Source organism: Pyrus communis, chromosome 1 (genome assembly GCF_041283825.1).
Source record: "Pyrus communis isolate YQ-2024b chromosome 1, ASM4128382v1, whole genome shotgun sequence".
Classification (NCBI taxonomy): domain Eukaryota; kingdom Viridiplantae; phylum Streptophyta; class Magnoliopsida; order Rosales; family Rosaceae; genus Pyrus; species Pyrus communis.
Genome location: NC_142565.1, coordinates 12,007,122 through 12,027,617, shown reverse-complemented (window position 1 = coordinate 12,027,617; position 20,496 = coordinate 12,007,122). Strand labels below are relative to the sequence as shown.

Below are 20,496 nucleotides of genomic sequence, written 5' to 3'. Positions count from 1 at the left end.
CAAATTGGGAAAACCTAAGTTCAAATAATGAAATTTCAATTCAAATCGTACCTTTTTTTTTTAATTATTATATATATTTTAATTTTGTCATTGCAGTTGTTTGAATCGATGGATAACAAACTCATCTTGGTTGCGAAACTTATAGAAGGGATTGGAAAGTTGGTGCCAGTCGAAAAGTTGTGTTGTTTGGGGGCTGTGATTCTTCAAGTAGGGGGTTGGGCGAGAGAGATTTTCAAAGAAGGTGTAAATGTTGACTGAGTTGAATGAAATAACCCATGTATATGGAAGGGGGATTTGGCCTTTTCAAATTTCAAAAGATCTTATTTCTGTTATATTCTTGTGCATGTCGTGTACATATCTGCATAGTTAAAAAATCCTATTTTTAATCACAAGATTAAGAAAATAAATCATTTTTGTTAATTTCCCTATATTGTATTTTGAAAACTTTTATATTTTCATCTAGTAAATTCTAAAATGAAAAAAACCCCATTTTGCTTCCAATTCCATCTTCAGCTTTCTTCCCCTCCCAATAATGAAAAGCCCTCACTTTCTCTAAACAGTAATGAGAAACTAAATTTGAAGATAAAATTTGCAAACTAATAAAAATTAGTAAAAAATTAATTTTTTACTAATAAAAATTATTTGCAAACTAATAAAAGTTTGAAAAGCCGTCATTAATAAAAATTAGCACATTTACTAAGTAAGAAACCAATAATCAATTTTCATGTCTTTTAATTCTAAATGCTGTTGTTAATTCTTAAATAATAAGCTAATAATCAATTTCTACTCATAATATCGTTAAAAAAAAAAAAAAAAAAAAAAAAAAAAGCCCATTTTCGTTCCAGAGAATCCAAGCGAAAGCAAAAGCATCACGGTTAACTCAAAAGCCGAAAGGCCGGTGAGGAGGATGGCCATGGTGGCCACTGTCAATGCTCCCTATTTCCTCTTGACTGCTGATTACGGCTCCGAGCCCAACGCTCTCGACCCTGTAAGTTCCTTTTTCTTCCCGATCTTCAGAATTCAAACTTTGATCTTGTTACGAAAAGGGTAGCGAGAAAATGAAAAATTAATCTCTTGGTTCACAGTTTAATTTCTCAGGTCTGCAATTTAAGCTCATAAATTTTGGGGTCTTTCCATTTCGCGTTCGATTTACAATTGTTAGTTGTAGAATGAATGTGGGTTGTGTAACTGGGCTAGTTGGGTATATTTTGTTTTCACTTTTCACCGATTTTGTTCACGTCTTTTTAGCAAATTGATAATGTGAGTGAGATTTTGGGTAGTTTTCTCTGCTTGTGTAGTTACCACTCTGTAATTACAAATGTTTTGGTATTTGATTGCTCAAGACACCCAATGCGATCTTTCTATCATTTAGATTTGATTGTTTACGAAAACGACAAAGTTGCGATTGTAAAAAGCTGGAGAAAATGTGATTTAGGAATGCTCTTGGACTGCTATGCTGTGTAGATTATTGAGCACTTCCTTTTTTCTTCCCTGAATGTAGAACGGAGTATTTTTAATTAGTTAAGAATGATGTGTTTTGCGAAAATTGGTAGTTTAAGGTACCTTAGAGTACCTGTACCTAGTAACTCTACTTGCATGACTAATAAAAAGAACAAAAGCGAAAAAAAACTTTGTAAATCCTTGATTGCTGTTTTATCTGCATTTGTTGTCGTTGCTTACAGTTTTATTTTGCTTGCAGTGGACTGATGTTGAAACGATGGTTTCTCCAACAATTTTTGCCCACCATAGTTTGTCTTATCTCATGAGTGACAAGCCTCAGGAAGCTCTCAACAATGCAATGCAAGCACAAGTAGTTTCCTAGTCTGGCACTTTGTATCTTATCTTTAGAAGCTCAAGTAGCACTTGTTATGAACTCTGCGTGAGAATGTATCCTTCTTAGGATATGTAAACACAAGTAAATTTATTCATCTGGTGGTTGATCATCATGTGCCAGGCCCTAGACCGGATTCAAGACAGAAATCTTCAGATGCTGACAGATTCTTGCTTGGAAGGACACCTTCCTAGTGATGATGGTACGCTTGGCACGCTTGGCACGCTTGGCTTCACAATGTTTACAATCTGAACCCTGAGCGCGACCAAATCCAAAGTCGTTAGTTGCTTCTTTGACTCCTCTTCAGAAAGAAACTGAGGTTAGCTCTCTCCTCTGTTTCTCTAATTAAGCATTATATTACCAACTATACTTGGGGAGTATAGTTTGGCTGTTTAAAATCTTCACACTATTGTTTCTAGACCTATATTTTGAGGCAGTCTTTTAAGCAATATATTATATGTTATCTTCTTTTCACTGGAATCAATCTGAGCTATTTGTGTAAGCTCATATCTAATTATCTGCTGATTCATTCTTGTATTAATACTGAATCTTGTGCCAAGCGGAAATATTTGAAAACTTGGGCAAGGGACATGACTCTAATTTGTTATTAGTGAGGACTTGAGAGAGCTACACTTTTATTTAGTGCCTTTCATGGTGAATGATGTATACCCTTACATATGTACATATATACTTATTAAATCATATGAAGATCGAACACAACAATGCATATGAACTACGTACTGCAGTAAATGCATGCAGCATTGTTAACCCTAGTTTGAGCATAATGCATTCTGTTGATAGACAATGAATGCATGGAACTTACTCGAGGATGATGCCATGAAGATCGAGACATGATTAAGACCTTCCCTTCTCTTGGAAACGTATTGGATCTCTCTGCTGTCAATAGGACTAGCACTAGCATTAAGAGAACCATGCCACACCCAAGAAAGGGGATCGAAACCCTAGTTATAAGGATGTAACTGCCCCTCTTATCATGGTTGCAGTTACTTTCAGTTTTCCAACTCCTCATAACCGTTATGTGCATCATTTTGTATAAAACTCATAGTTTTCTCACCTTATATTATACATTGATCAACATGTATAAGTTTCATTACATTATATCTCCTTATAGTAATGTTATTTCATGTCTTTATTAGGTGTTTTGATTCACTTCTCACATATAAATTCTAACATTCTTCCTCATGAGAATGATCAAAACATCTAATGAAATAACTAACAAGTCACCACTGAGATAAAGAGTTGAAATAAATCTTTCAAACATACTCAAAGAAGCATTAGTTGAACCTTAGACAGTATAATACAATTTGCAGTACCATTTGTACTAAAATCACAGACTAATAGGATTCAAATGAGATCATGTGTGAGAATACACTTCTGAATAAGAGAATTCTTCATTACAAGCATTACTCCCACATTGCTTCAAAACATCCTATATATTTTGATTCCATTGTAGAAACAGCCCTTGTGGTTTGCTTTCTGCTTCTCCATGACACTGCACCCCCAGCCATTATAAAAATATATCCACTTGTGGACATTCTATCATCAATGTAGCCTCTCAAATCAGCATCACTATAATAGACAACTTCCAAGTTTTGGACTCGATGGTAACTTAATACATAGTCCTGTGTCTTTTTCAAATACCTCAGTACCTTTTTGCCTGTAATCCAGTGTGCAATACCAGGATTTGATTGAAACCTTCCTAGTACACTTAATGCAGACGCTAAATCAGGTCTTGTGCATACTTGTGCATTCATGACACTGCCAAATAGAGATGCATACGGCTTATCCTTCATAACTCGAATGTCATGTTGAGTTATAGGGCACTGTGAGAGAGAGAACTTATCTCCTTTACCAATGGGGACATCACCCACACTGCAAGCTTCCATATTGAATCTCTTCAACACTCTCTCAATGTAGTTCTTCTGAGATAGCCCCAAGGTTCCATTCTGCCTATTCCTCACAATCTCAATACCCAAAACATAATGAGCCTCTCCCAAATATTTCAAATCAAAACCGTTACATAGCATTTTCTTGGTTTCAATCATTAACTGCATATGGGAGCTTGCCAACAGTATATCGTCCACATATAAAACCATGAAAATGAATTGAGATTTGTGTTGCTTTATGTAGATACAATTATCAATTTTGTTCTCCACAAAACCAAAGGACTGAAAACGTTTCACCATTGCCTCGAAGCCTGTTTTAAACCATAAATAGACTTATTTAGCTTGCACACCAGATGTTCTTTCCCCCTTTCAACAAATCCTGGGCGTTGTACCATATAAATGTCCTCATCAAGGCGACCATAAAGAAAGGCAATTTTAACATCCATTTGGTGAAGTTCCAAGTCAAAATGAGCTGTGAATGCCATAATAACCCTAAAAGTCTTTGGTAGAAACTAGAGAAAACATTTTTGTGTAATCCAAGCCTTCCTTTTGTGTAAACCCTTTAGCTACAAGTCAGGCTTTAAGCCTTTCAATCCTGCCATGAGCATCCTTCTTGGTTTTAAATACCCATTTGCACCCTATTGCCTTCTTAGTGTCTGAACCATCAACCAAAGTCCAAACATGATTACTTGCCATGGAAGCAAGTTCTTCTGACATTGCAACTTTCCACAAATCACTCTTAGAACTCTCCATGGCCTGTTTATAAGTCATTGGATCATCTTCATCACCAAGATCATACTCAACTTCTTGTAGATAACACAAATAATCATTTGGTATAGCAGACTTCTTGGTTCTCATCGATTTCCTTGATAAAGGGTTTCCATAGCACTAGCATTAAGAGAACCATGCCACACCCGAGAAAGGGGATCGAAACCCTAGTTATAAGGATGTAACTGCCCCTCCTATCATGGTTGCAGTTACTTTCAGTTTTCCAACTCCTCATAACCGTTCTCTAGATCATTTTGTACAAAACTCCTAGTTTTCTCACCTTATATTATACATTGATCAACATGTATAAGTTTCATTACATTATATCTCCTTATGGTAATGTTATTTCATGTCTTTATTAGGTGTTTTGATTCACTTATCACATATAAGTTCTAACAAATGATACTCTATAAAATGTCAGATCTCTTACGCCCCAAAATTCAGGGTAGTTAACGACAAGGGTTTTCAGTGATCGTAGTACTTTAATCATATATAGATGCTTAACATGGGTATCCCACATGGTGCCTCCGGGTCTTCTCTTTCACCACTCGGTGAAGCCTGCTCAAGAAGGGATTTGACTGCTATACATGATATCCTAGAGAATATCGGCTATAAAGACAATGGAATGACAAATGAGGTCCTATTTTTGTTTAATAAATGGAGAAATAAATATCTAATAAGTTGTGTTGTATATATTTAGCCTTCTCAATAGTTACGTTCCACTGCAGCTCTTGTTCCAAATGTGCACTAACCAAATGCTGGAATCATTAGATTCAAAGAAAAGGGAAGATTCTGCTTTTAAGCACAAGGACTTCAAACCACAATTGAGTGTTATTCACAGGTTAGGTTCTTATTATGATACTTGTGGGAAATTCTGAGTAGAGGTTTGATAAGAGTTGCTTTCCTGTTCATACCGATCGTTACATTTTATCTTCTAATTCATGACAGGAAGATTTGAAGAAAGGAAATTGGTAGTTTTAAGGTATCTTAGAGTATCTGAACCTAGAAACTCTACTTGCATGACCAATAAAAAGAACAAAACTGAAAGAAAAAAAAAATTAGTAAATCCTTAATTGTTGCTTTCTTTGCATTATTGTTGCTGACAGTTCTATTTCACTTGCAGTTCATTGATTTTGGAACAATGGTGTCTCCAACAATTTTTGCCTGGCGTAGTTTGTCTTATCTCATGAGTGACAAGCCTCAGGAAGCTATAAACGATGCAATGCAAGCACAAGTAGTTTGCCCACTGTTTGATATCCGTTCCTAGTATATTCTGATTGTATTCGTTTATTTTATTTATTATCAACGATGTATTTTGACTCCATCTGTTTGATATCCTTTCCTAGTATATTCTGATTGTATTTTGTTTATTTTATTTATTATAAATTTTCAGGATGGCAATCACAGAATATCCACCTTTGCCTGATGAAAAATAGTAGGGATGGGAAGAGTTATAGTACTAATCTGGCATTTACTCCTCCTGAATATATCAGGACTGGTAGGTAGATCGTGGAAAAAAGCGGCGTTTATTATGATTTACTTGACAAACATCCTTTAAGTATGCAGTTCAACAATTATTATACACTGCAGATCCCTTGTCTTGCAGGGAGAGTAACACCAGAAGGTGCAACATATAGGTTTGGACTCTCTTGATTGATCTTCTCAGCAGAGAGCGGATCCCCTTTAGCCATTTAAATGATTGTTCCAGTCGTGAACTGAACAAAAATAAAGAAAAAATCATTTGGAGGAAAAGATAAAGATCTAATGGTTACTCTTTTACCTACGATAAAATATAGTTTACTTTCAATTGTTATGAACTCTGTGTGAGGATTTATCCTTCTTAGGATATGTAAACACAAATAAGTAAATTTATTCATCTGGTGGTTGATCATTTTGTACCAGGCCCTAGACCTGATTCGAGACAGAAACCTTCAGATGCTGACAGATTCTTGCTTGGAAGGACAGCTTTCTAATGATAATGGTACTGAGTTGGCACGCTTGGCTTCACGATGTTTACAATCTGAACCCCGAGAGCGACCAAATCCAAAGTGATTTGTTGCTTCTTTGACTCCTCTTCATAAAGAAACTGAGGTTAGTTCTTTCTCCTCTGTTTCTCTAATTAAGCATTCTATTCCCAACTTTACCCGGGGAGCATAGTTTGATTGTTTAAAATCTTCACACAATTGTTTCTAGATCTATATTTTGGGGCAGTCTTGTAATCAATATATTCATATGTTATCTTTTTTTCACCAAACTCAATCTGAGCTAATTGTGTAAGCTCATTGTATCTACCGATTCATAATTTGTTAATACTGAACCTTTGTATCAAGCGGAAATATTTGAAAATTTGGGAAAGGGATATGACTCTCATTTGTTATTAGTGAGGACTTGAGAGAGTTACACTTTTGTTTAGTGCCTTTCATGGTGAATGATAGTCTCTTATGGCCCGAAATTGAGGTTGGTTAATTACAAGGGTTTTCAATGATACCGTACTTGTTGGGTGCCAATTAGAAGCACTCGGATCTGCAGCATCCTAGTAGTTTAATCATACATAGATGTTGGTAGCTGTGTCCTGGACTTCCTTTAAGTTCTTTTTGCTTACCTTTGCAGGTTCCGCCTGTTTTGATGGAAATCCCACATGTTACCTTCTGGTCTTCTCTTTCACCACTCGGCGAAGCCTGCACAAGAAGGGATTTGACTGCTATACATGAGATCCTAGAGAGTATCGGCTATACAAATGATGGAATGAGAAATGAGGTTCTATATTCATTTAATTAATGGAGAAAAATCTGATAAGTTGTGTTGTATACATATTTAGCCTTCTCAAGTTGTGTTGTATACATATTTAGCCTTCTCAATTGTTTGGTTGTGTTACTGACATTTTCTCTCTTACGGTCCACGGCAGCTCTCTTTCCAAATGTGGACTGACCAAATGCAGGAATCATTAGACTCAAAGAAAAAGGGGATTCTGCTTTTAACCTCAAGGACTTCAGAACCACAATTGAGTGTTATTCACAGGTTAAGTTCTTATTATGATACTCGTGGGAAATTCTGGGTAGAGCTTTGATAAGAGTTGCTTTCATGTTCATATTAATAACGGATGTACAAGTGTTGAGTATTGATTGGTTAGGATATAATGTAGAGGAGTGCCACATAGGCAAATCAGTTAGATTGATTGGTTAGGATATAATGTAGAGGAGTGCCACTTAGGCAAATCAGTTAGAGGAGTGTTATAAAAGCTACTGTACAAACGTTTACATTTCTAATGTTCAATAGAGTTGTCTCTTCATTTTCCGCTGCTATCTTCTTTCTCTATAACAACCTTTCTTTCTCAAACTTCTTGGATTCTTTGAGTTTCTGGTGTTATCACATATCGATATCCGAATTTTACCTTCAATAGGATGTTCTTTATCTGACCTGTTAAAATAAATTACTACACACAGCTTCGTACGAAGTTTGTTTGGCATTACATCTTATCTTCTACTTCTTTCGGTTTGGCTCTCAGCTTATATAGGCGTCGATCGATCATAAGGTTTAAAACCACTGGAGCCAAAGCTTCATCATTTCCATGGTATTAGATTTTGGTCATTTTCCTGCAGTATATATTGTATTTGATTTGATTTCTTGTGTGTCAATTCGCGTATATGAATTCCTTCGACAAAATGGAAAGAAAAAATAGAAAGTTGTTAAAAACAGTGGTAGGGAGGAAATCGTTCAGAAGCTTTATAATTTGTGTACAGAAAGCATATAGGATTCCTACTTGGATAAATAAATAAATAATAATAATAATAATAATAATAATAATAATTAACGTCGTTTGATTGTTGTTAGACACGGATATAAATTACTACTTGGATAAAAATAAAAAATAAAAAGTTAACCCTTCGAACTAAAATTTACAACGAACAAAACAATCATATGCAGTCCATAATTAACTCACTTTCTTTGGTAAATATCATGATTCTAAACATAATCTGCAGAATGGTCTTGATAAAGTAAACATAAACATAAACATCTTACAAACAACTAACATTAACAAAACATCTGCCAAAGAGATTTAGTAGTAAAGTTCTTTATTGTGACAACTGAATACTTGAAAACTTAAAACAGATAAGGCCCATGAAGCTCTTCTAGTGAAGTGAGCCCTTTTGTGCTATCTCAGAAGACGCTGAAAATAAAAATACACAAGCACACGTAATTAAGTTATGAAGAAGAAAGCCAAATCAATCAGAAAAACTTTACAAATAGATGTATGCATATCGCTAATTTAAGAAAGAAAAGTAAAATCACATTTACGTACCATTACTTAATTGAAGTGCCGCTTGATCGAAATCACCCTCACATAAAGCCAATCATCCAAGACATTCAAGAACCTGATGAACGAGTATCTCCATTGCTTGATGAAAATCAGACTGCCACAAACTCCCCAAAATCCAACAATAAAACCAAGCGCCATGCTGACGTAAAATCCCCATGTTATCAACTCATCCTTTTCTTCTTCATTGCTTGAGATCACGGTTACCTGTTGATCATCACACATATTTTGAAGTGGAGGTCCGCACAGTTGAGGATTTCCAGCATAATTAGAGGGATCAAAACTTTGGAGCTGAGTGCCTGTTGGAATTTTGCCAATAAAATTGTTGTATGACAAGTCCAAGACACTAAGACGATCTATCCGAGCAAGGCTTGTTGGAATTCTACCATCCATCTGGTTTCTTGACAAATCAAGGATCTCCAATTCTTGCAACTTTCCAATCTTTGCAGGTAACTCACCTGTCAATCCGTTTCTTGATAGATTTAAAGAAATTAACCCAACAAGATACGTGATTTCAATTGGTATCTGCCCCGTTAACCTATTTCTCGAGAAATCAATTCTCTTCACAAGTCCCAAAGTTTTTTTGTACGAGTGCATTCTCCCTTTCCATATGAATGTTGCATCATCCATATAACCAACCATATATGAAGTATCCTCTCTTTGGTACGAATGTTGAATGGTCGGAGATGAGTTTCCCTTCTGTGCCAAAACAGTGAAATTGCTGAGGCATTTTGGTATTGTTCCAGAGATGTTATTCGCAGACACATCCAAGTTCTGAATGTTTGTTAGACGGCATAGTTCAGATGGCATGCTTCCGTTGAAGTTATTAGAGGAAAGCATCAGGACAACCAGTTTCTGAAGGCTAACCCCTAACCATTTTGGTATGGATCCTGATAATTCATTGTATCCAACATCAATAACTTTTAAGCTGGTGCAATTCTTGAAGGATGAAGGTAACTCTCCAATAAATCTGTTGCTTCTTAATTTCAATGTTTCCATTTGATATAGTGAGCCTACTGTGGATGGAATTTTCCCCGAAAAAGCATTGTAGCTCAAATCAAGCATGACTAGATGGTCAAAATGTGTCAAGCATTCTGGAAGTTCTCCGGAGAGATTGTTGCTTAAGAGATTAAGAAACGTTAAACTCCTGTATGCTTCACACAAGATAGAAATTGACCCTGAAATGTTATTATTAGAGAGATCCAAATATGACGCATGCGATAGAGTTGAGGGAATTGGACCTTCGATTTGTTTCGAACTCAAATGTATTTCAGGGTAATACGTAAAATTCATTGTCGAATTTGCAAACATTTCTCCAATTTGGTTATCGGAAAGACTGATAAATGTCACATCACGAGTCGTACCCCAAAACCAGCTTGGAAGGATATCCACAATTCCAGCATCAGAAATATCAAGGTATGAATACTCATTCTGAGTTTGAAACCATTTTGGAAAATACGGACCCATTTTGCAAGACCCCAAATATATATACCTCAGTTTAAATGGAGGAACCCAATTAGAACTGAAGTTTAAAACTAGCAAGTTGAAGGACAAATCCAAATATGTTAATCTAGAGAGATTCGAGAAGTGGCTTTCCGAAACCACACCTTCCAGAGCATTCATACTCAATTCCATATACTCTAGATTAGACAGGTGCCCAATGCTTTCAGGTATTGTTCCACTCAATTGATTTCCAGAGAGATATAATTCTTTCAACGATGAAAAGTTTGTGAGATCAGGAATTGATCCAGAAAGATGATTGTTATAGAGGTACAGAGTCTCTAATGAGTTTTGAACACACGTAGACAACATTTGAACAAACTTGGAAAACTGTCCACTCAGACTAGCATTGGCTAGGTACAGTTCTTGCAAACTGCATAAGCTGGAAAAAGAATGCGGATTCACCGCGTCAATTTTGTTATAAGAGAGATCTAGATCGACAAGAGAGGTCAAGTTTTCAAGGACACTGGGAATTAAACCAGTTAAACTGCTGTTACGGAGGTCAAGATAGACAAGGCTGGCATTGCAGTTAGACAACCATAAATATATTGAAGGAGAAGTGCATTGGTTGTCTGAGAGGGCAACATGAGCAAGAGATTTTGAAGAATTTATGTTAAAAAGAGTACTGGAATGGATTACAGGAGAAGGAAGACCACACCTCCATAACGTTAAGTTTGTAAGTTTAGGGAGCTTGCTAACTGTTTCCAGCCAGTCATGAACATTACTGAGATTGGTGTGACTCAGATCCAAATATGTTAAAGAAGAAAGACGAGGGAGCCATGAATTCAGATTTTCCACACTGTTAAAGCCATTCCCACTGAGATCAAGATATTGCAAGTGGGTAAGGTTTCCAACTTGACTTGGAAATCGACCACCAAAAGAAGCATAAAAGAGATCGAGGTGTCTTAAATTGGAAAGAGAACCAATGAAATATGGAAGTCGGGTCCCATTGAAGTTAATGTAAGAAAGGTCCAAATATTTCAAATGCTGCAACTCAAGTAGTTTGGGACTCATCATCTTACCTTGCAAAAAATAATTGATGTACTGCGCGTCTCCTTTCTGTTGATGTGAGTAAGTTTCATTCAAAGAATACCACCCAAGATGAAGTTGAGTAACATGGTTGGTTCGGTTGCTGCAGTGCACGCCGACCCATTTGCAACAATCTTGCTTGTGTTCTTCTCTTCCCCACGAAGAGAGGAGATGGTAGTGATCCACGAGGCCGTGTTTGAAAGCAAGGAGTGCTTCTCGTTCCCTCTCAAAGCACCTCACCACTCCTTCTGAAGAAATATTTTTGAATCCAAGGGAAAGGGAAGGGTTGACAGCACATTGCAGTAAAGTGAACACCACAATTAAAGCACGAGAGAGTTTGTTCAAGCACCTGATTCTGATTCTGTCACCCTCCATCTTAATTCAACTAAATAAAGCAAGAGACAATTGAAGCACGAAAGAGTTTCTTTAGGATTTTGATTTTGGAGCAAAAGGAAAGCTGCAAATGTAGTTTTGTTTTTAATGGGTTTTTATTCTCTCTTTTGTTTTTAATCAGAAAGGTTTATTCTTCTCAACTCCTATCTTTTTATTCTCTCTTTGTCCTTGGAATTATTAATTAGTTTTGATGTATACTATTGACTTTACTTGGTAATTTAAAATTTTAGTCCTTGGAATTATTATATTTTTAACGGCATTTTGTTGTTGTATTTTCTTTCTGAACTTTTGGTACTTGTTTCTTCTTTCTTATTTCTTATTTTTTATTTTTTATGAATGGTCCTTGGAATTATTAATTAGCTCAGATGTATACTATTGACTTGACTTGGTAATTGGTAATTGGTCCTTGGAATAGGTCGGAACACACTAGATTTGTTGACGTAATATAAGCGTAAAGTTGGATGAAATCTAGGGATTTTTGAACATTAGTCCTTGTAAAAGATTAAAATTAAAATAAAAAAAAAACATAATGCTAGATTACATATTCAATTTAATCCCTTGAAGTGTACTTTTATCAAAATTTATATTCAATTTTTGTTATTTAATGTGTATTTTTATTTAATCTCTCCACATTAAATTTTAATTTTATTAATATGCACATATTTAGTTCTTTAATTACAAAAGAACATAAATGAGAAAATATTAAAAGAAATTTGTGATACAAAAAAATGTATAAATACATAAGTGTACAGAAATGACTGTGCTGAAATATATAAAATTGATTATTTTGAATTAATGTACCGAAATGTCAATACTGAAATGTATGTACCAAAATGTACGTACCGAAACATATGTACTAAAATATAGTACATTGAATTAATGTACCAGAAAGTCAATACTCAAATGTGTATACCAAAATGTACGTACCAAAATACATTATATTGAATTAATGTACCTATATGTTTGTATCGATGGATATACCAAAATATTCAAATGTATTAATTGTACCATCCTACATCGCCCAGGGGAGTGAATCCTGTAAGCCTTATATATATTCTCATCTCTACCTAGTTTGATGGTTGTGACAATAATAGGGTGTGGTGGTTGGGGTGTAAAGGTAGCAGTGGTGGCAGCTATAGTAGTGACGATTGTGGTGGTGATAATAGTGATGGTCATATAAGGTTAGTCGTTGTAGTAGCAATAAAAGAGTTTCAAAATTTTGAATCTTAACTAAAAGTAATTTGGAAGTTTTAATGAAAAGCCCGCAGTACTGTTCACTTTAACAAAAAACCATATTTTGACACTAAAAAGTCAAACCTGGTACTATTCGCTTCACACTTTATTTTGTCCTTATCGTTAAAACTCAAAGTTTTTAAGTTTTTTTTTATTAGTTTTCCTAAGTAATTTAATAATTTTATTCAATAATTAAGACCAAAAATATTATAAAAATATTAACAAAAACACAAATTAGTTTTCTTCTCTTTCTTCTCTCTCTCTCCCTTTCCTCTTCAGTCTTCACCCCCTCTTTTCTTTTTCACCCATCCCCTCTGTTCACCCGTGCCTCATCTATTTCTCACGGTCTCTCTCATCCATCCCTTTCTCTCACCTCTCTCTTACACAAAAAGCCAAGGCCCCACATCTTATCTTTTTATATTATTTTTCTCTTAAATTCTCCCCTCACTTCCTTTATCACCCATCTCGACAACCTCTATATATCTTAATTATTTTTTTGTAATTTTTGTACAGAAAGCATAAACGATTGTCGATGTATTATTTCTGATGAAATAAATTTGATCAAACGGTTAAAGTTATTATAATTTTTAAAATAAATCTCATTATTGAATCAAATTTCAATAGTCCGAATCCTCGGAATTGGTGGAAGGATCCCTTTCCATAAATTACTACTTGGATTAAAATAAAAAAATAAAAAGTTAATCCTTAGTAAATTTGATAGGATTTTGCATAGGAGTGCAACCAATCATTTGAACTAAAATCTACTACGAACAAAACAATCATATGCAGTTCAGAATTAACTGAATTTCTTTAGTAAATATCATGATTCAAAACATATACTGCAGAAAGGTCTTGATAAAGTAAATGTAGCATCGAACTTCTTACAAATAATTAACACTAACAAATCATCTGCCAAGGAGATTTAGTAGTAAAGTTCTTTATATGACAACCCAATACTTGAAAACTTGTATAGATAATGGCTCACGAAAGCTCCTCCAGTTAAGATAAAAATAAACAAGCACGCGTAATTAAGTTTTGAAGAAGACAACCAAATTAATGAGGAAGACTTTACAAAGAGATGCATGCATATTGCTAAATTTACACCTATCTACGCATAAGACTCCTCATTTTCCACACAATACATATAATTAACCAATCCACAATAGAATTCTTTTCTTTACTGCTCTCCCCACTCTCTCATGTACATTTGATCACAGCAAGAAATGGTGTGTGAGAATGATATATAATCAACTAGCTTAGCCTACTAGCTAATTGCACAAATAATAGGCTTTGTGAGCAGGAAAAAGCACCCAAATGGAGCGTTGTGGCTTATTATTTGATCAGAGATTCATTTGCATTTTATCACAACAAGAATTCTCAAATGAGTTTAGAGAGAGAGAGAGAGAGAGAGAGAGATTGATGAGGATTAAGGGATAATTTGACATGTGGAAAGGGATGACATTCTAGTATGGTTGAGGCCATACTAAATGTATGGACTCTAACAAACAACCTAAACATAATATTTAATTTGAGGTGCAGTTTCGGTTTCGGTTTCGGTGTAGTTTTCAAAAGCCAAAACCAAAACCAAACTATTACCTACACTGTGGTTCAGTTTCAAAACTGCAAAACCAAACCGTTCAGTACAGTCTAATTTGATTTGTGTTTCAGTTTCGATTTTCAATTTCAAGTGCCCTTAGTAATAATTGGCTTGCAATTTCGTCCTCTGTGCACCTCATCGTCATGTTAGCATCCCAGTGTAAAAATTCACATGTAGGATGATGATTAATAGTAAAATGCCCAAAGCACAATAATTCCCCCATCTTAAAGACAATTACAATCAAGATCAAGAGGCAGAAAAACAATTAACCAAGAGTGCATTGCCTTTGCCCCTGTTAAGTCTAGTTTTGAAAAGTCAATATGTCGAGTTTTTTTGTTCAACAGTGCAAGTGGGTAGGAGTGGGTTCGGTTTCATTTGGTTCGTTTTTTTTCGGTTTTCGATTTTTGAATCCACCCCGACAAGTGTGTCAAAATTTTGAATGGTGGTGTTGTCACAGAGTCTTTTCACATGTAATAAGGCTATCACAAATAGGGATGGTCAACGGTTATGGTGGGCGGGTAACTGTGGTTATTTACCCATAACCATTTATGCTCATATCTATATAACCGTTTACCCGTTAGGTAATTGCCTAAACGGTTATACCCATACCCATAACCGTTTATAAACGGTTAACCATACTCATAACTGCGTACCCATTTAACAATAATCGTATACCCGTTAACCGTAACCGTATATCCATTTAACCATTTTTTAACCCGTTTATCCATTTCTTACCCATTTACCCTTTTTTTTCAACCGTCTACATATTTTTTTTAACAACTTAAAAATTAAAAAAAAGTAACATTTATTGTAATTTTGGAAAGCTGGGGCTGAACTGGTTCCTTGCTTCCACACTCTACTACTTGCTCCCTCTGCACTCTTGAGCACTTTTGAAAATGGAACATGCGGGCCAAAAGAAGCACCTATTGTGATAAACACTTATTTTCTCTCACAAAACACTGAGATTGAACAATTAAGGGTTTTTAATTTTTTTTTTTTTTTTAATTTTACATATATTCAAATAAACAGTTAAATGGATACCTGTTATAACCGCAGGTAATACCCATAACCGTCCATTTAAATTTCACGGTTATACGGTTATACCCATAACCGTTAGTTTGTTTAAACAGTTACCCATAACTATAACCGTGAACTTTAAATAGATGGGTAACCGCGATTACCCATACCCTTTGGTATTTTGCCCATCCCTAATCACAAACTGGAAATGGAACATGTGTCTTTAATGAACAACAAAAACCCAGAAATTTGTTCCTATTACGGTCACATCATTTGTGATTTGTATTTCTTTTTAACAAACGATATTATCTATGTAGGTGGGTATTGGGCTAAGCCTCACAATGGGTTATCATAGTTGCTTAAAATTTTAGTTCAAATGACAAATTAAAAAAATATGTATAAGTTCATGTGATATTTCAAAATTTTCACTCTTTTTTTTTTCTTTCAATGCAAATAAGAATTTCGTTGAATTGTGGAGATTACTTCTGGAAATTTTTTCAATGCAAATAGGAATTTTGTTGAATCGGGGAGGTTACTTGTGGAAATTTGGAACCAGAAGAATCAATGCTTGAGATTGGAGTGCATAAGTGTTAATACTGTTGCGTTATTTTTCACAAGACTGACTTATCTTTTCAGCGGGATATTGTTTCTATATTTTTTATTTTTCTTACAACGATATATATTCACCAAAAAAAAAAATTTCGAGTGCTCAAATTTTATATTTTATTAATTAAATATTTGTGGGATTTCAATATTTAATTAAAACACTTCAAATTTTGATTATTGTGCTTCCACCTTTATCTATACATTTCTCAAATTTCCAACTCAACATTTTATATAAAGTTAAAAGAAAATAAGATTTTTTTTTTATTATTAACACTGAGAGCTTCCCTAAATTTGGGTTCTCTTCCTCCAATTTATAAAGGAGAAACCTTGCAAGAGTGACACATTGGTGAAAGGAGAAACCTTGCAAGGGCTTACAAGAGGTTAGCTACTCCTCATATTGACAATTGGTTTTATGGTGGAATCTCAATTTTCTTCAACTAAAACAAAGCCACATCTTTATCCAGGATAAACTTGCCACAATTCAAGTGAGAATGTATTGACTTGAATTAGTAATTTAAAGTCTTGATCCTTGGAATTATTCGATCGTAAAAAATTTAGGAGAGATTGGTTACTCTCACCACCAACGTCAGGACATACCTACAATCTCGAGTTAGAAACAGCTCGCAATGAGACTCAAACCTTGGTGGGGCGATACACAAGTCAGAAATCTTATCAACTGAACCAACCCGTGTTGGCTCCTTGAAATTATAAGTTCAAAACACACTATATTTGTTTTCACAGTTTTATTCGTTTTAAATGTTGTTTGCCTTGGCCCTTTCGTATGTGTGTGATTTTCATCCTAATATTTCATCTGCTTCAAGTAAGTGCAAGACACAATTAAACAGGGCCACAAAGAGGCCAGGCTCAAAACTAAAAAAGAGATAATTATTCAAAAATGATGCACAACTTAAGAGGCCCCTTGCTAATCTCGATCACAGTTGTACATGATTGGGGATAATTAGCCGCTTGGTCTTCAATTGTCATGTACAATAACGCCGTAATACTAAATGGCAAAACTCTATTTTAAGTGAGAGATCTCTTTTATAAGTGAAGAGAAATATAACTAGATTATAGTACTAAGTGACAAAATTCTATTTTCATGAGAAAATCTTCTGGAGATGCGATCCTAGATAGCCTTTCTGTATAGAATGCTGTATTTTGTTTTTCTTCAAAATATGGTGAGTGTCGACATTGAGACAAGAATAATGTCAAAGAAAACATTTCATTGAAGAAGTACCAAGTCTTACAAATAACAATAAAAAAAATTATTCTTACATATAACAGTTTTAAAAAAAAGTTTCTTACAAATAACAGTACAAAGGTCATAACTCAGCCTTCAAACGATAATAAAAAGAATTTCAAAACTTTGAATCTTTACTAAAAGCAGTCTAATAATTTATTCAATAATTAAGACCAAAAATATAATAAAAATATTGACAAAAAATATAATAAAAGTAATAACAACTCTCTCTCTCTCTTCCTCTTCACCCCCTTTTGTTTCACCCATCCCCTCTGTTCATCCTTGCCTCATCAATTTCTCTCTGTCTCTCTCATCCATCCCTTTCTCTCTCATCCTCACTTACACAAAAAGCCAAGGCCCCACTTCTGGTCTTATATTATTTTTCTTTTAAATTCTCCTCACTTCCCCTTCACCCTTCACAACCTCTATATATCTTAAATTATTTTTCATGAAATTTTTTGTAATTTGTGTATAGAAAGCATATATGATTGTTGATGTATTATTTCTGATGAAATAAATAATAATTAATTTGTTAAACGTCGTCGCATCGTTGTTAGGCATGATATAAATTACTACTTGGATAAAAATAAAAAATAAAAAGTTAACCATTTAGTAAATTTGACAAGATTTTGCACAGGAGTGCAACTAATCCCTTGAACTAAAATTTACGACGAACAAAACAATCATATGCAGTTCCAAAATTAATTGAATTTCTTTAGTAATTATCATGATTCAAAACATATACTGCCGAAATGTTTTGATAAAGTTAATGTAGCAATAAACTTCTTACAAACAATTAACACTAACAAATCACTTGCCAAGGAGATTTAGTTGTAAAACTTGTACATATAATGTCCCGCAGAAGCTCCTCCAATGAAGTGAAGTTGTCGCTGTCTCATAAGATGTTGAAGATAAAAATAAAGAAGCACGCGTAATTAACTTTTAAAGAAGACAGCCAAACACGCTACAAAGAATGGTTAGCCTACAAGTAACAATCAGAGGCAATACATTAAGTAACCAAAACATAGCCAAATCTTTATACAGGAATTAAAGTATCCACAGTTCAAGTGGGAATGTAATGACTTTGTATTTTAAAGTATTTGTCCTTGGAATTATTAATTAGTTTTGATGTATACTATTGACTTTACTTGGTAATTTAAAATTTTAGTCCTTGGAATTATTATATTTTTAACGGCATTTTGTTGTTGTATTTTCTTTTTGAACTTTTGTACTTGTTTCTTCTTTCTTCTTTCTTATTATTTTTTTTTTATGAATGGTCCTTGGAATTATTAAATAGCTCAGATGTATACTATTGACTTGACTTGGTAATTGGTCCTTGGAATAGGTCGGAACACACTAGATTTGTTGACGTAATATAAGCGTAAAGTTGGATGAAATCTAGGGATTTTTGAACATTAGTCCTTATAAAAGATTAAAATTTTAAAAAAAAAATAATGCTAGATTACACATTCAATTTAATCCCTTGAAGTGTACTTTTATCAAAATTTATATTCAATTTTTGTTATTTAATGTGTATTTTTATTTAATCTCTCCACATTAAATTTTAATTTTATTAATATGCACATATTTAGTTCTTTAATTACAAAAGAACATAAATGAGAAAATATTAAAAGAAATTTGTGATACAAAAAAAAATGTATAAATACATAAGTGTACAGAAATGACTGTGCCGAAATATATAAAATTGATTATTTTGAATTAATGTACCGAAATGTCAATACTGAAATGTATGTACCAAAATGTACGTACCGAAACGTATGTACTAAAATATAGTATATTGAATTAATGTACTAGAAAGTCAATACTCAAATGTGTATACCAAAATGTACGTACCAAAATACATTATATTGAATTAATGTACCTATATGTTTGTATCGATGGATATACCAAAATATTCAAATGTATTAATTGTAACATCCCACATCGCCCAGAGGAGTGGATCCTGTAAGCCTTATATATATTCTCATCTCTACCTAGTATGAGGCCTGGGAGCTCACTGGCTTTGGAGTTCATTGGAACTTCGAAGTTAAGCAAGTTCGTGCAAAAGCAATCTCATAATGGGTGACCCATTGAGAAGTTCTCGTGTGACTTCCCAGAAACAAAACCGTGAGGGCGTGGTCGAGGCCCAAAGCGGACAATATCGTGCTACGGTAGAGTCGAGACCGGGATGTGACAATTTGGTATCATAGCTTATCCTTGGTCGTGGTGTGCCGACGAAGACGTCAGGCCCCTAAGGGGGGTGGATTGTAAGATCCCACATCGCCTAGGGGAGTGATCCTTATATGTATATTTCCATTCCTACCTAGCACGAGGCCTGTTGGGAGCTCACTGGCTTCGGAGTTTATCAGAATATATATCATAAAAAAAATTAGTTGCGTAAATGTAGACGTTAAAATATATTATGATGAATGAAATGAAAATTAAATTTAAATGTAATTAATACATTAAAATAGGGATAAAAAGATAAATAAAACATCAAAATATAACTAATAAATGAGATGATTAAATGTACTAAGGACTAAAATTGGATTTTAATCTTACACAAGGCTATAGTCTAAAACTCATATTTTTTAAGGATTAAAATGAAGTTTCCTATAAAATCTATATATTCAAAATTTATTATTCTTTTTCTGTACAAAAAAAAAAAAAGAAAAAGGTTTATTTATTCGTTTTAAATGTTGTTTGCCTTAGCCCTTTTTAGACCTAGCAATTTATTACACAATCAGTTAGCACGATAAAAAACAACGGATTTCGAATCAATAAAATAACTAATCGGGTCGTTATTGGATTACCTGTTAATGAGGTCGTTAACGGGTTTACATGTGGATGACTTGTTTCAACCCATTAAAATAAAAAGTTAGTTTGATAATTTTAAACTACTAAAACCTTACTAGTTACTACAATAGCCATACTTAATATCACATAAGTAAGCTTAAAATTTTTCAAGGCACTTTAAAAATACAAAGGAATTTAAAATGCCAAAGCACATTAAAAACTCATAATAATTCATTTAGAAGTGTGAAAATGTGAAAAATATGC

At 34.2% G+C, this 20,496-nt stretch overlaps 3 protein-coding genes and 1 pseudogene across 6 annotated transcripts in view; 2 read left to right on the top strand and 2 right to left on the bottom strand.

Annotated features, from left to right (window-relative positions):
• Positions 1-8,199, top strand: part of LOC137720239 (serine/threonine-protein kinase BSK3) — a 107,175-nt gene extending 98,976 nt beyond the window's left edge. The window contains exons 12-13 of one of the 2 annotated variants that reach the window (XR_015964742.1): positions 8,039-8,072; positions 8,120-8,199. The gene's annotated coding sequence lies outside the window, so the exon portion shown is untranslated. Of the gene's footprint in view, positions 1-8,038 lie in introns of both variants that reach the window. The other variant, XR_015964740.1, reaches the window with a different exon arrangement.
• Positions 801-20,496, top strand: part of LOC137719532 (serine/threonine-protein kinase BSK7-like) — a 51,991-nt pseudogene continuing 32,295 nt past the window's right edge. Inside the window, exons 1-5 of the transcript XR_015964755.1 lie at positions 801-988; positions 5,630-5,740; positions 6,409-6,597; positions 7,117-7,263; positions 7,412-7,524. The product of XR_015964755.1 is annotated as a serine/threonine-protein kinase BSK7-like (transcript). The remainder of the gene's footprint in view (positions 989-5,629; positions 5,741-6,408; positions 6,598-7,116; positions 7,264-7,411; positions 7,525-20,496) is intronic.
• Positions 8,104-20,496, bottom strand: part of LOC137719638 (receptor-like protein EIX1) — a 49,848-nt gene continuing 37,455 nt past the window's right edge. The window contains exon 2 of one of the 2 annotated variants that reach the window (XM_088697842.1): positions 8,104-8,158. The gene's annotated coding sequence lies outside the window, so the exon portion shown is untranslated. Of the gene's footprint in view, positions 8,159-8,425; positions 8,675-20,496 lie in introns of those variants that run through there. The other variant, XM_088697839.1, reaches the window with a different exon arrangement.
• LOC137720860 (receptor-like protein EIX1) lies at positions 8,426-11,895 on the bottom strand. Its single transcript, XM_088697844.1, has 2 exons — positions 8,807-11,895; positions 8,426-8,674 (listed from the first exon to the last, which is right to left on the bottom strand). Exon 1 carries the CDS (start codon positions 11,723-11,725, stop codon positions 8,813-8,815), a length of 2,913 nt encoding a protein of 970 aa, XP_088553970.1. The 5' UTR covers positions 11,726-11,895; the 3' UTR covers positions 8,426-8,674; positions 8,807-8,812.

Excerpts from the sequence above, each read along its gene's own strand:
- LOC137720860 (XM_088697844.1), bottom strand. The coding sequence starts at position 11,725 with ATGGAGGGTGACAGAATCAGAATCAGGTGCTTGAACAAACTCTCTCGT.